The sequence below is a fragment of the Cynocephalus volans genome, chromosome 7, assembly GCF_027409185.1.
Source record: "Cynocephalus volans isolate mCynVol1 chromosome 7, mCynVol1.pri, whole genome shotgun sequence".
NCBI classification, from domain to species: domain Eukaryota; kingdom Metazoa; phylum Chordata; class Mammalia; order Dermoptera; family Cynocephalidae; genus Cynocephalus; species Cynocephalus volans.
In genome coordinates, this window is record NC_084466.1 from 100,881,795 (window position 1) to 100,897,049 (window position 15,255).

The following is a 15,255-nucleotide window of genomic DNA, read 5'->3' on the forward strand; positions in this document are numbered from 1 at the left end:
CTGAGTGGTTATTCCAGTTTATACTTAATACCATTTGGTGTTATCAGACTTTTAAATTTTTGCACATCTCTTGGATATGTAATGTTACATTATCATGATTTTATTCTACATTGCCATAACTCACTTGAGTGCATTTTCATGTTTATTGTCCATTTACATTTCCTCAAGATATTGAAAATTGATTCATAGTAGTTCTTTATATATTGTGGATACATGTCCATAATATATTGTTTCCCAATGAACGGATAAAAGTCCTTTATTGGCCATATGTTTTGGAGATGTTTTTCCATTCTTTGCCTTATCTTGTCATTTTTATTCTGTTGTCTTTTGGTGAACATAAGTTTTAAATTTTAATGCAGTTGAATTTATCCATCTTTTTATAGTTAGTGCTGTTTGTTTCTTAAGAAATCTTTTCCTACCTGAAAACGTAAAGATAATCTCCATTCTCTTTGAAAACATGGTTTTACCTTTAACATGGAGGTCTGTAAGATATCTGAAGTTGACCTTTGTTTTTCATATGATGTTGAAGTAAGGAATCAAATTGTTACTTTTTTCATATGACAAGTCAATTGCCCTAGCACTATTAAAAAAATTTATGTTTGTGGTAAAGTACACACAACAAAATTTACCATCTTAACCATTTTTTAAGTATAAAGCCAGAGGTATTAAGTATATTAATATTGTTGTGAAATCATCCCACCATCCATCTTCAGAACTCTTTTCATCACACAAAATTGCTCTAGGTACCTCTAGTGAAATCTTACAGTATTTGTCTTTTTGTGACTGGCTTATTTCACTCAGCATAATGTCCTCAAGGTTCATCCGTGTTGTAGCATGTATAAGAATTTCCTTCTTTTTTAAGGCTGAATAGTATTCCACTGTACATATGAGGGTACTTACAAAAGTTCACGGAAAAATAGAATTAAAATATAATACATATTTTTCTATGAACATTTTACTTATCCATTCATCTATCAGTGGACACAGGTTGCTTTTGTGTTTTAGCTATTGTGAATAATGCTGCTATGAACATTGGTGTACAAATTTTCTGCAAGCCCCACATTCTGTTCTTTTGGGTATTGAACCAGAAGTGGAACTGGTGAATCATATGGTAATTCTATTTTTAAATTTTTTAGGAACTGCCATACTATTTTCCATTGTGGTTGCACCATTTTATATTTCTGTCAGCATTGCACAAGGATTCCGATTCTTCACATCCTTGCCAACGCTTGTTATTTTTTTCTTTTTTTCTTGTCTTGTCTTCTTTTTGTTTTGATAGTACTCATCCTAACAGGTGTGAGAGGGTATTGTGGTTTTGATTTGCATTTCTTTAATGATTAGTGATGTTGAGTATCTTTTCATGTGCTTATTGGCCATTTATATGTCTTCTTTGAGGAAATGTCTATTCAAGTACTTTGCCCATTTTTGAATTTGGTTTTTTTTTGTTGTTGAGTTTTGAGTTCTCTATATATTCTGGATATTAATCCCTTATCGAATATATGATTTGCAGATATTTTCTTTTGTGGGTTGTCTTTGTATTCTGTTGATACTGTTTTTTGATACACAAAAGTTTTAAATTTTCATGAGGTCCAGTTTATCTGTTTTTTTCTTTTGTTGCCTGTGCCTTTGATGTCATACCCAAGAAATCCAGATCCAACGTTGTGAAGCTCTTGCCCTGTTTTCTTGTAAGAGTTTTATAGTTTTAGCTTTTAGATTTAGGTTTTTGATCTACTTTGACTTAATTTTTGTATAAGATATGAAATAAGGGTCCAACTTCATTCTTTTGCATGTGGTTATCCAGTCTTCCCAGCCCCATTTGTTGAAAAGACTGTCCTTTCCTTATTGAATGGTCTTGGTGCACTTTCCGAAAACCATTAGAACATGTATAGTAAGGTTTCTTTCTGGGCCATGTGTTCTGTTCCATTGGTCTGTATGTCTGTTTTTATGCCAGCACCACATTGTTTTGATTATTGTAGCTTTGTAGTAAGTTGTGAAATCAGTAAGTGTGAATTCACCAACTTTGCTTTTCTTTTTCAATATTATATTGACTATTTGGGATCCCTTAAGATTCCATTTCCAATGCTCTCTAAGGCATTGTTTGCATGTAGAAATAGTTGAGGTTTGTATACCGATTTTAAATACAGCCACCTTGCTAAACTCTTATTAGTAACTTATTCATGTACACAATCATATCATCTGTGAATCAGTACAATTTTGTTTCTTTATTTCTATTATTTATGCTTAATATATTTATATAATTGTCTTCGTAAATTGCTGGATGGGACACCAGTATAGTGTTCACTGTAAGTGCTGATGATCAAGACCTCCTTGTCCTATTCTCTTTTTGTGGAAAAACTTCCAGTATTTCACAATTAAGTGTGTTTGTTGTAAGATTTTTGTAGATAAGCTTTATCAGATTAAGGAGTTCCCCTTTTATTCGTAGTTTCCCCCCCCAATTTTATTTATTTTAATTGACACATTGTAATTGTACATATTTATTGAATACAGCTTGATGTTTTGATACATATATGTTGTGTAATTTTCAGGTCAGGGTAGTTAATGCATCCTTTACCTCATGCATTTATCATTTCTTTGTGGCAGAAACATTCAAAAGCCTCTCCTCTAGCTATTATGTAATATATAAAACTTAACTGTTAACCATAGTCACCTTACTTTGCAATAGAACACCAGAACTTATTTCTCCTATCTAATTGTAACCCACTGGCCAACCTCTCAGTGTTTGTCCTTACCTCCTCTCCTCCCCAGACTCTGGTGACTACTGTTCTACCCTCTGCCTCTGTAGTATCAGTTTTTTTTTTTTTTTTTTTTTTAAGATTCTGTATATGAATGAGATCATGTATATTTGTCTTCCTGTGTCTTGCTTCACTTAACACAATGTCCTCCAGGTCCATCCATGTTGCTGCAGTTATTCTTAGATTTTATAGTTCTGGGTTTAGTTTATGAATATTTTGTTGAATATTATTTATATTTATGTTTATAAGTTAGTTTGATCTGTAATTTTCTCTTATTATTTTTTCTGACATTTTGTTATCAGGGTTACTCTGATAAAATCGGTTGAGGAATATACCCTTGCTTTCTATTGTTTTTTTTGAAATAGAACACCATGAAAGTTGGTAGAACTTGTCATTAAAGCTATCTGGGCCTGGCATTTTCTTTCCTTGGGATTTTAAAAACATTCCTCAATTTCTTTAATGGCTAAAAGGTAGCTATTATTATTATTATTTTTTTTTAACATTTTTGTCCATATTTTAATATTCAGGCTAGTATTTCAGTACGATAAATTCCTAGAAGATTGCTAAGCCATCAAAAAGTTTTATAGTTCTGAATTTTGCCCCCAAAACGTACTAATTAACACTCCTACCAACTGTATGAGAATCTTTTTTTTCTCGTGACCGTCATCAACTTTTAATAGTGACTATTTTCAGTTCTTGCCAGTGCTTTTTTTTTTTTTAATTTTACTTTGTCGATATACATTGTGGTTGATTATTGTTGCCCCTTACCAAAACCTCCCTCCCTCTTCCCTCTCCTCCCTCCCCCCAACAATGTCCAAAAAGGTAGCTATTATGATTTCTTCTTGAGTCTCTTATTTGGAAGATAAATTTTTCTGAGAATTTTTCCATTTTGCCTAAACTTTAACTTATTGACAGAAGATTTATGTTTGTATCGGTCTGTTGCTGTGCATAAATAATATGTCAATGACATATAATAATAAATGTTTATTTCTTACTCTGTGGTTCTAGTGAAGTAGATCTTTCTCAGGTCTTGGGTTAGCTGGAGTGGCTCTTATTTACACTGCAGGTTGACTGGGGCATTTCTATTTCAAGCTGCCTGTTCACTGGGGTGGCTTTATCACACGTCTCATTTTTGGGCCCAGTCCAAAGGAGGAGTGGGCTGCCTGTGGGTATTTTATTCTCCTGGTAGTGGCAAATGCACAAGAAGTCAAACTCAACTGCACATGTGCATTTCAAGCTTCTGCTTGAACCACTTTCCCTGAAATTCTATTGACCAAAAGCAAATTGCATGGCTAAACCTAAAGTTAAGTTATGGGGAATATATGCTATTCAGCCATCATCAGGCCATGACAAGAATCTGCATGCTTAATACCACAGAGTAGTAAATTTAGATCATTTTTTTCAGGTGAAATATTTTATCAGTCCCTTGTGAACTATCACACATTGTTTAACGGTATTCTGTTCTGAAATTCATAACAGCTAACATTTGCATAACTTAAATAGATCTTCTTAACTTTGTAAACCCAGTTCTTTCCAAAGATTTTATTCATGAATAAGTTATTCATGAAACTGTTGGATTAGGGGAGAAATTTCAGTTATATATGGACTGAGATCTAAGGACTTGCACTACAGAAGGAACGTAGGTCTCTGATACGTTGAACAGTTTGACTTCCAAGTGGTCAGTACTATATGAAATATGTACTATTTCCTTATTGAATAATTGTCAGAAACCTGCTGAGGGAAGTAGTCAGGTAGTACCAGAAAGGTGAGTCCATCAAGGAAATGATCCCCCCCGCCAAATAAAAAGGTTCACAATCTAGTAATGTAGTGCTTTTGAACTATTATATCACATCTAGGGCTTATGATAGTTTTATGTTCCTTCAGTGGCTCTGAACAAGTTTTTTAAAAATATGTATTGTTGACTAGGTTCACCTCTAGGTGATTCCAATATGCAGCCGGGGTTAAGGACCACAGCTTTAGTAGACCAGTTTGAGGAGAAGTTTAAAAAACTATTATTGCGGTAATATTCAAACTATTAATGTTTCTTTGAGATTTCACAATGGCTCTTTCCAGAGGGAGGCAGAATGGGCAGTGTTAAACCCTTGTTCAGCTAGAGCAGTTTGTCTATTTTATGTGCAAGGATTTCATTTAACATTTCTTTTGCTAAAAGGGTATACATGCTTAAAAAAATTGTGCTTGACATTGGCTTATCTGGCTCTGAGGTAAATGGCTGGTAGACTCTACTTTATTTTCTAGTAATATGGCAGAGTAGCTAACTTGAAAATCCTTTTGGGTCAAAACACCTTTTAAATAGCATAGGTGAGTTTGCCAGGAAGTAAAGGAAATTCCCCCTAGTAAAAACAAATCTGAAAACCAAAGATATTAGTTTGAATTGACTGTGGAGCCACCCTTAAAGAATTTGCCAGTCTAGGTAATTAGCTTATATTGCTAAAAAACAAAAAAACAAAAAGCCCTCCAAAATTTAGTGGATTAAAACAATTATTTAGCTAATAATGATCATGTAGTTCAGTAGTTTTGGCTGGGTTTAGCTGGGCTGTTTTTAGCTGGACTCAGATGATCAGCTGATGATCTAGCTAGGAGCTTGGGAGTAAGGATGACCTCAGCTGGGATAGCTTGAGTCTGTTCCAGATTGTATCTCATTCTTCAGCTGCTAATCTTGGATTATTTTCATAATGATAGAGCAAGATTCCTGAAGATAAGAGAGGGAAAGAGTGTAAAGCCATTTGTGAGGCATAGACTCAGAACTGAAATACTGTCACTTCTGTTGCATTCTGTTGGCCAAAACAAGCTATAGATCAGAACCCAGATTTAAGACAAGGAGAAAGAGATTTTCTGTCTTGGTGAGAATAGCTACAAAAGTCATGTTATATAGTATATAGGTATAGGGAGAGGGGTAATTTCAACCTTTTTAAAAATTAATTAATTAATTTATTTATTTTTCTTAATTTTATTTTATCCATATACAATGTGGTTGATTATTGTGGCCCATTACTGATACCTCCCTCCCGACAATGTCCTTTCTGTTTGCTTGTCGTATCAACTTCAAGGAATTGTAGTTGTTATGTCTTCTTCCCGCCCCCGGTTTTGTGTGTGTGTGTGTGTGTGTGTGTGTGTGTGTGTGAAAATTTATTTATTTATTTATTTATTTATTTATTAAATTTTATTTTCTCGATATACATTGTGGCTGATTATTGCTCCCCATCACCAAAACCTCCCTCCCTTCTCCCTCCCCTCCTCCCCCCCAACAATGTCCTTTCTGTTTGCTTGTTGTATCAACTTCAAGTAGTTGTGGTTGTTATATCTTCTTCCCCCCCCGTTTGTGTGTGTGTGTGTGTGTGTGTGTGTGTGTGTGTGTGTGTGAATTTATATATTAATTTTTATTTTATTTTTATTTTTATTTTTTTTTTTTTGTAGTTTTTTCGTGACCGGCACTCAGCCAGTGAGTGCACCGGTCAGTCCCATATAGGATCCGAACCTGCGGCGGGAGCGTCGCCGCGCTGCCAGCGCAGCACTCTACCAAGTGCGCCACGGGCTCGGCCCTATATATTAATTTTTAGCTCCCACCAATAAGCGAGAACATGTGGTATTTCTCTTTCTGTGCCTGACTTGTTTCACTTAATATAATTCTCTCGAGGTCCATCCATGTTGTTGCAAATGGCAGTATTTCATTCGTTTTTATAGCTGAGTAGTATTCCATTGTGTAGATGTACCACATTTTCCGTATCCACTCATCTGATGATGGACATTTCGGCTGGTTCCAACTCTTGGCTATTGTAAAGAGTGCTGCAGTGAACATTGGGGAATAGGTATACCTTCAACTTGATGATTTCCATTCCTCTGGGTATATTCCCAGCAGTGGGATAGCTGGGTCATATGGCAGATCTATCTGCAATTGTTTGAGGAACCTCCATACCATTTTCCATAGAGGCTGCACCATTTTGCAGGCCCACCAACAATGTATGAGAGTTCCTTTTTCTCCGCAACCTCGCCAGCATTTATGGTTCAGAGTCTTTTGGATTTTAGCCATCCTAACTGGGGTGAGATGGTATCTCAGTGTAGTTTTGATTTGTATTTCCCGGATGCTGAGTGATGTTGAGCATTTTTTCATATGTCTGTTGGCCGTTTGCATATCTTCCTTAGAGAAATGCCTACTTAGCTCTTTTGCCCATTTTTTAATTGGGTTGCTTGTTTTTTTCTTGTAAAGTTGTTTGAGTTCCTTATATATTCTGGATATTAATCCTTTGTCAGATATATATTTTGCAAATATTTTCTCCCACTCTGTTGGTTGTCTTTTAACTCTGTTAATTGTTTCTTTTGCTGTGCAGAAGCTTTTTAGTTTGATATAATCCCATTTGTTTATTTTTCCTTTGGTTGCACGTGCTTTGGGGGTCGTATTCATGAAGTCTGTGTCCAGTCCTAGTTCCTGAAGTGTCTCTCCTATGTTTTCTTTAAGAAGTTTTATTGTTTCAGGGTGTATATTTAATCCTTTAATCCATTTTGAGTTGACTTTAGTGTATGGTGAAAGGTGTGGGTCTAGTTTCATTCTCCTGCATATTAATATCCAGTTCTCCCAGCACCATTTGCTAAAGAGGCAGTCTCTTCCTCAGTGTATAGGCTTGGTGCCTTTGTCAAAGATCAGATGGCTGTAGGTGTGTGGGTTGATTTCTGGGTTCTCTATTCTATTCCATTGATCAGTGTGTCTGTTTTTATGCCAGTACCATACTGTTTTGGTTATTATAGCTTTGTAGTATAGTTTAAAGCCAGGTAGTGTTATGCCTCCAGCTTTTTTTTTTTTGCTCAGCGTTGCTTTGGCTATGTGTGGTCTTTTGTTATTCCATATAAATGTCTGGATAGTTCTTTCCATTTCTGAGAAAAATGACATTGGAATTTTGATGGGGATTGCATTGAATTTGTATATCACTTTGGGTAGTATGGACATTTTCACTATGTTGATTCTTCCAATCCAAGAGCATAGGATATCTTTCCATCTTCTTGTATCCTCTCTGATTTCTCTCAGTAGTGGTTTGTAGTTCTTATTATAGAGATTTTTCACCTCCTTGGTTAACTCAATTCCTAAGTATTTTATTTTTTTGGTGGCTATTGTAAATGGGCAGGCTTTCTTGATTTCTCTTTCTGCATGTTCACTATTGGAGAATATAAATGCTACTGATTTTTGTGTGTTGATTTTGTATCCTGCTACTGTGCTGAAATCATTTATCACCTCCAAGAGTTTTTTGGTAGAGGCTTTAGGCTGTTCGATATATAGGATCATGTCATCTGCCAACAGGGACATTTTGACTTCACCTTTTCCAATCTGGATGCCCTTTATTTCCTTCTCTTCTCTGATTGCTCTGGCTAGTACTTCCAACACTGTGTTGAATAGGAGTGGTGAGAGTGGGCATCCTTGTCTAGTTCCTGTTCTTAAAGGAAAAGCTTTCAGCTTTTCCCCATTCAGGATGATATTGGCAGTGAGTTTATCATATATAGCTTTAATTATGTTGAGATACTTTCCGTCTATACCTAACTTATAGAGGGTCTTTGTCATGAATGAGTGCTGAATTTTATCAAATGCTTTTTCAGCATCTATAGAGATGATCATATGGTCCTTGTGTTTGAGTTTATTAATATGGTGTATCACATTTATTGATTTGCATATGTTGAACCAACCTTGCAGCCCTGGGATGAATCCCACTTGATCGTGATGAATAATTTTTCGTATGTGTTGCTGTATTCTGTTTGCTAGTATTTTAGTGAGAGTTTTTGCATCTATACTCATCAAGGATATCAGCCTGTAGTTTTCTTTTTTGGTTATATCTTTACCTGGTTTTGGTATCAGGATGATGTTTGCTTCATAGAAAGAGTTCGGGAGATTTGCGTCTGTTTCAGTCTTTTGGAATAGTTTGTAAAGAATCAGTGTCAATTCCTCTTTGAATGTTTGGTAAAATTCTGTTGTGAATCCATCTGGTCCTGGGCTTTTCTTTGTTGGGAGCTTTCTGATAACAGCTTCAATCTCCTTTATTGTTATTGGTCTGTTCAGATTTTCTACATCTTCATGGCTCAGTTTTGGGAGCCTGTGTGTGTCCAGAAATTTATCCATTTCCTCCAGGTTTTCAAACTTGTTGGCATATAGTTGTTTATAGTAGTCTCGAATGATTCCTTGTATTTCAGATGAATCAGTTGTAATATCGCCTTTTTCATTTCTAATTTTTGTTATTTGAATCTTCTCTCTTCTTTTTCTTGTTAGCCATGCTAATGGTTTGTCAATTTTATTTATCTTTTCAAAAAACCAACTTTTTGATTCGTTGATCTTTTGTATTGTTTTTTGGGTTTCAATTTCATTAAGTTCTGCTCTGATCTTAATGATTTCTTTCCGTCTGCTAACTTTAGGTTTGGATTGTTCTTGTTTTTCTAGTTCTTTAAGGTGAAGTGTTAGGTTGTTCACTTGCCATCTTTCCATTCTTCTGAGGTGAGTATTTAATGCAATAAATTTCCCCCTTAATACTGCTTTTGCAGTATCCCACAGATTTTGGTATGATGTATCATTATTTTCATTAGTTTCAATAAATTTTTTGATTTCCTGCTTGATTTCTTCTTGGACCCATATGTCATTAAGTAGAATGCTGTTGAATTTCCTTGTGTTTGTATAGTTTGCTGAATTTCGTTTGTTATTGATTTCTAGTTTTAATCCATTATGGTCTGAGAAAATACATGGGACAATTCCAATTTTTCTGAATTTGTTGAGACTTGATTTGTGACCTAATATGTGATCTATCCTGGAGAATGATCCATGTGCTGATGAGAAGAATGAATATTCTGAGGTTGTTGGATGCAATGTTCTGTAGATATCTGCCAAGTCCAATTGGTCTAGAGTATTGTTTAGATCTTGTGTTTCTCTGCTGATTCTTTGCCTAGATGATCTGTCCAATATTGACAGTGGTGTGTTCAGGTCCCCTGCTATTATGGTATTAGTGTCTATTTCCTTCTTTAGGTCTAATAGAGTTTGTTTTATAAATGTGGCTGCTCCAACATTGGGTGCGTACATATTTATGATTGTTATGTCTTCTTGATGGATCAGTCCTTTTATCATTATGTAGTGTCCCTCATTGTCTCTTTTTATGGTTTTTAGTTTAAAGTCTACTTTGTTAGATATAAGAATAGCTACTCCAGCTCATTTTTCTTTTCTGTTTGCATGGTAAATCTTTTTCGATCCTTTCACTCTTAGTCTGTGTGAGTCTTCATGGGTGAGGTGGGTCTCTTGAAGGCAGCATTTAGTTGGGTCCTCCTTTTTAATCCAGTCAGCCAGTCTGTGTCTTTTGATTGGGAAATTTAAGCCTTTTACATTAAGAGTTGTTATTGAATAGTGTTGATTTATTCCTAGCATGTTGTTGATTGTTGTTTGGTTGTCTTAGGTGTCTTTTGTTCCTTGCTTTCTGATTTACTGTTTGTTTTCTGTGTTTGTTGTTTCCTTAGGTTGTAGATAGCCTTTTTGTTTGTTTGTTTTCTCTTCATGAATGCCATTTTTATTATACTAGTGGGTTTATATTTTTCTTGGGTTTTTATGGCAGTGGTAGTTATTTTTCAGGAACCAAACCCAGTACTCCCTTGAGAATTTCTTGTAAGGGTGGTCGTGTGGTGGTGAACTCCCGCAGTTTTTGTTTGTTTGAGAAATATACTATTTGCCCTTCATTTCAGAAGGATAGCCTTGCGGGGTAGAGTAGTCTTGGCTGACAATCTCTGTATTTTAGTATTTTGACATTCCTTTCTGGCTTTTAGGGTTTGTGATGAAAAGTCTGATGTTAGCCTGATTGGGGCTCCCTTATAGGTGTTTTGACACTTCTCTCTTGCAGCTTTTAAGATTCTCTCTTTGTCTTTGAGTTTTGCCAATTTGACTATAACTTGTCTTGGAGAAGACCTTTTTGAGTTGAATACGTTTGGAGATCGTTGAGCTTCCTGGATCTGAAGATCTGTGATTTTTCCTATACCTGGGAAGTTTTCTTCCACTATTTTGTTGAATATGTTTCCAATGCAATCTCCTTTTCCCTCCCCTTCTGGAATACCCATGACTTGGATATTTGAGCGCTTAAGGTTGTCTGATATCTCTCTCAGATTTTCTTCAATGCCTTTGATTCTCTTTTCTTTTTTTTTGTCTGCTTGTGTTATTTCAAGCAGCCCATCTTCAAGTTCAGAGGTTCTCTCTTCAACTTCCACAAGCCTGTTGGTTAAAGTCTCTGTTGTGTTTTTTATTTCACTGAATAACTTCTTCAGTTCTGCAAGTTTTGCTACATTTTTTTTCAGGGCATTGATTTCCTTGTACATTTCCTCTTTCAGGTCCTGTATACTTTTTCTCGTTTCATCATGATGTCTAGCTGATTTTTCTTGAATCTCATTCAGTTTCCTTAGAATTATCACTCGAAATTCCTTGTCAGTCATTTCAAGGGCTTCTTGTTCTATAGGATCTAGAGCTTGAGATTTATTATCTTTTGGTGGTGTACTTTCTTGATTTTTCGTATTTCTGGTATCTTTTCTTTGATGTTTATTCATTGTGGCAGGGTGTTTCACAGTCCACAGGTTTGACACTATTGACTGACTAAGATGTTGCTGTGGTTGCCAATTTGGTATGGCTACCTCAGTGACTCCCTGTTCCCTGAGCTCTGGCCGGGGCTGCTGGGATGCGCCAAGGCACTGCAGAGCGTGTGGTCTCTGCAGAGCTTCCACTTCCCCTGCAGGATATCTCCCTGCTCTGTGCGCACTAGGCCGGGCTTGGGATGGAGTCCGGTGGCAGCAGTGAAGCCTACCTGCTGCTGGATTGCGGCAGCAGCGTGGACCCTGTGGAGTTCCCGCCTCCCCTGCCGGACGTCTCCCCGCTCTGTGTGCACTGGGCTGGGCTGGGAATGAAGCTGGGTGGCGGCGGTGAAGCCTACCTGTTGGATCAGGCAGTGGCAGCCCGCAGGGCGTGTGGTCTCTGCGGAGCTTCTGCCTCTCCCGCTGGACGTCTTCCTGTCTCGGCTGCCGGTTGATTTGCTTCCAGCTCCAGGGCCGGCAGGTGGGGGCAGGGGGTCAGAAGCCGCAGTCACCGTGCAGCCTGGGGTGACACACGTCGGCTCAGGCCTCCATGTTTCCACGTCTGCAGCTGCGGCTGGGACGCGGGCCGTGGTGCACTGGCGGGTCGTGCACGCAGGTTGGGGGAAGATTCCCGGTTCTCGGCAGGGTAAAGACACCCTTTCAAAGCTGTTCCTTTGCGCCGATTCTGCTACAGCTGCATCTGGCGCGGGCCTCAGGCTGTTTCTACTCGTGGCGGAAAAGCGGCAGGCAGCTCTCCTCTCGAAACAATCATGAGTGGTGCTTGCAGGACTGGAAGTTGCTCTGGGTGAGTGAGTGAGTGAGTGGTGAATTAATGTCAATTTCAACCATTTTTATAAACAATGTACCACAGATGGCAAAGAAGTTTGGGTAGATGAGAACTAAGACCTGACAGAATCAGGAGTGAGACCTGAGATGCTGCCATCTCCCCATTAAACCATCTCATGGAAAGTAAACACAATGAAATATCCCACCCCGCACCCCCAGCATAAGGAGACTTTTCTGTCCTTTGCCTGGTTTCTAGTTTGGAACTCCCCTGAGAATTTATAACCACAGGGCTGCCCTAAGATGGGTTTGGGGATTGAGTTTATACTTGAGAACCTTATAGTCCAAGAAATTAATACAAAATAGTCCTAGGTTGGTGTGTATATATTATAGTTCACAATATGTGAAGAGTTTTTAATGAAATAACAGTCTGGCAGATTGAGGGTAAAAAACTAGAAATGGAATAAACAGTTATTAAAATTTAAAATTTAGTGGATAAGTAAAACAGCAGGTTGAACATGTTACTAAAAAGAAAAGTAGTGATTTGAAAGATAGATCCAGGGAAATTGCATCTCATAAGGACATGGTGATAAAAGAGAGATTAAGAGACTTGTAGGATGTATTGGAAAGATCCTAGAACATTTGTCTTAATTCTATTCTAGAAGAAGAGTAATGATTGGGTGAGAGACTATTTGCAGAAATAATGCTTGAGAATTTTCCAGATTTGATTAAAGACGTAAAATCTGAGACTGAGGAATACATGGCCTAAAGTGGATAATCACATTTAACCCATTCCTAAACATAATAAAACATCAGAGAGAGTGGAGATAAATCTCCTGAAAGTTGATTGGTGGGTTGTCTTCAGCTTCAATTCGTTTTCACTATATGGTTGTCCTTCAGTATCCTTACCCTCCACTGCCTGTGGATACCAAAATCCAAGGATGCCCAAGTATTTTGTATAAAATGGCATAGTATTTGCATGTAAACTACACACATTGTCCCATATACTTTAAATCATCTCTAGATTATTTATAATACCTAATGCATAGTACATGCAGTGTAAAGAGTTGCATTGTTTGTTTTATCTGTATTATTTTTTGTTGTTGTGATTTTTTCTTTTTTTCTTTTTTAATATTTTCAATCTGCGGTTGGTTGAATCCATGGATGTGGAGCCCACAGATACAGAGGGCTGACTGTGGTACCTCCAGACGAGTCTGGGTACATTCACATAGAAATTGGTTCCCCAGAAGAAAGAAAATATAATTTCTATCATGCATTGGTATACATGCCAATTTTCTGATTGGAATTGGATTACATATGCCCAGTCCTTAGCCTAAAACTTTTGGGTAGTGACCAAATGGTGGGTCTTCATAGACCATAGTTCTAAGTTAGAACCTGACAGATAAGGAAGGGAGGGGGAACTTCCTTGGACTACATAGTTAGACACTACTCTGGTGCTGAATCAACTATTATAAGGATTTCAGTATAGATCTGGGCCTTATTAAATTTGGACATTTGTGAAAATTTTCTAGATCATGCTTATGTAGCCTGTCTGTGTGATACAGAAATCATTCGGTATAGATTAAGGCTGTTAATGAATATTTTGTACAGGAGTTTTAGAACCACAATGGTTTTATTAAAAAAGAGAGAAATTATATCAGTTAATATTTTCTGTGCTTTTCTCAATGTAAATTGTATAGAAGGTAACATTAAGTCTGAAGTTTTTTATCATTTTACTCTAGGCAGCACACTTCTGCTTTTGTTCCTTCATCAGGACGAATTTACTCTTTTGGGCTTGGTGGTAACGGGCAGCTCGGAACTGGTTCAACAAGCAACAGGAAAAGTCCTTTCACTGTAAAAGGAAATTGGTTCCCTTACAGTGGGCAATGTCCACCAGATATTGGTAAGTTCTATTATATAAAAGCTTTGCTGTATATATTAAAGTTCTTGTTAGAATGTTGCTCTTAAATGATGAAGCTTTCTGTATTTGAAAGAATTCCAAGGTACATTAAGTGAAAATAGTAAGATACAGAACAGTGTAAGTGGTTGCTTAGTTTGTTTGTATTTACTTATATATACATAAGGAAATTCTGGATAAATAAGGTAATTGAAGTGTTTTCAGAGAGTAGGTTGTGTGGGAAATGAGGTGGTAGCTAGATACTAATGGGAGGGAGTTTTTTTGTTTTTAATTGTGGTAAAATACACATAACATAACATTTACAAACTTAACCAGTTTTCAGTTTTTAAGTGTACAGTTCAGTAGTGTTAAGTATATTCACATTGTTGTATAATCCATCTCCAGAACTCTTTTCATCTTGCAAAAACTAAAACTCTATACCCATTAAACAGTTCACCATTCCCTCTTCCCCCATCCCCTGGCAACAACCATTCTACTTTCTGTCTCTATGAATTTGACTTGACCGTAGGTACCTCATGTAAGTGTAGTCATATAGTATTTGTTTTTTTGTGGTTGGCTTATTTCACTTAGCATAATGTCCTCAAAGTTCATCTATGTTGTAGCATGTGTCAGAATTTCCTTCCTTTATAAGCTGTGTAATATTCCACTATATGTATATACTACATTATGTTTATTCATCCATGGATGGACAGTTGGGTTGCTTCCACTTTTTGGCTATTGTAAATGATGCTGCTGTGATTGTGGATGTACAAGTTATATCTCCTCAAGATCCTGCTGTCAATTTGGGGGAGTATATACAGGAGTTTTAAATTGTATTATTTTCTGTTTTTAAAAAATTTAAATTATAGGAATCTATTACCTATTCAAAATTTAAAATTTTTTAAAATTTGCTTTTTATATCCTTGCCACTGTAGCCAAACCTGTATTACTTATTTTTATTTTCTATTATTCTTGCAATAGATCTGGTTATTTTTTGTTGACATTAGTTTACTACTTAAAGAGTTTGAAATATTCAGATGCTGTTTTCTCATTTGTTGACATGCTGCAACCAAGATGTACAGTACTTCCTTTTTATACTTCCTTTACCATCCTAAATTATTCCTCAGAATTGTTTTCTCATTTATTTTGTCTATTGGTGGAAACCACAGTCCTGGGTTTTCTATAAAATAATGTAAAACTGAGTCATGTGTGTTGTAAATTTTATCTATTCACAGTGAT

The 15,255-nt window shown here is 36.6% G+C and overlaps 1 protein-coding gene across 3 annotated transcripts in view; it reads left to right on the top strand.

The window, feature by feature from the left end:
- Window positions 1–15,255, top strand: part of HERC4 (HECT and RLD domain containing E3 ubiquitin protein ligase 4) — a 123,443-nt gene that overhangs the window by 55,985 nt on the left and 52,203 nt on the right. For all 3 annotated transcript variants that reach the window (XM_063103556.1, XM_063103555.1, XM_063103557.1), the window contains one exon: window positions 13,862–14,022. In XM_063103556.1, the coding sequence (XP_062959626.1) occupies window positions 13,862–14,022 (161 nt within the window). The remainder of the gene's footprint in view (window positions 1–13,861; window positions 14,023–15,255) is intronic.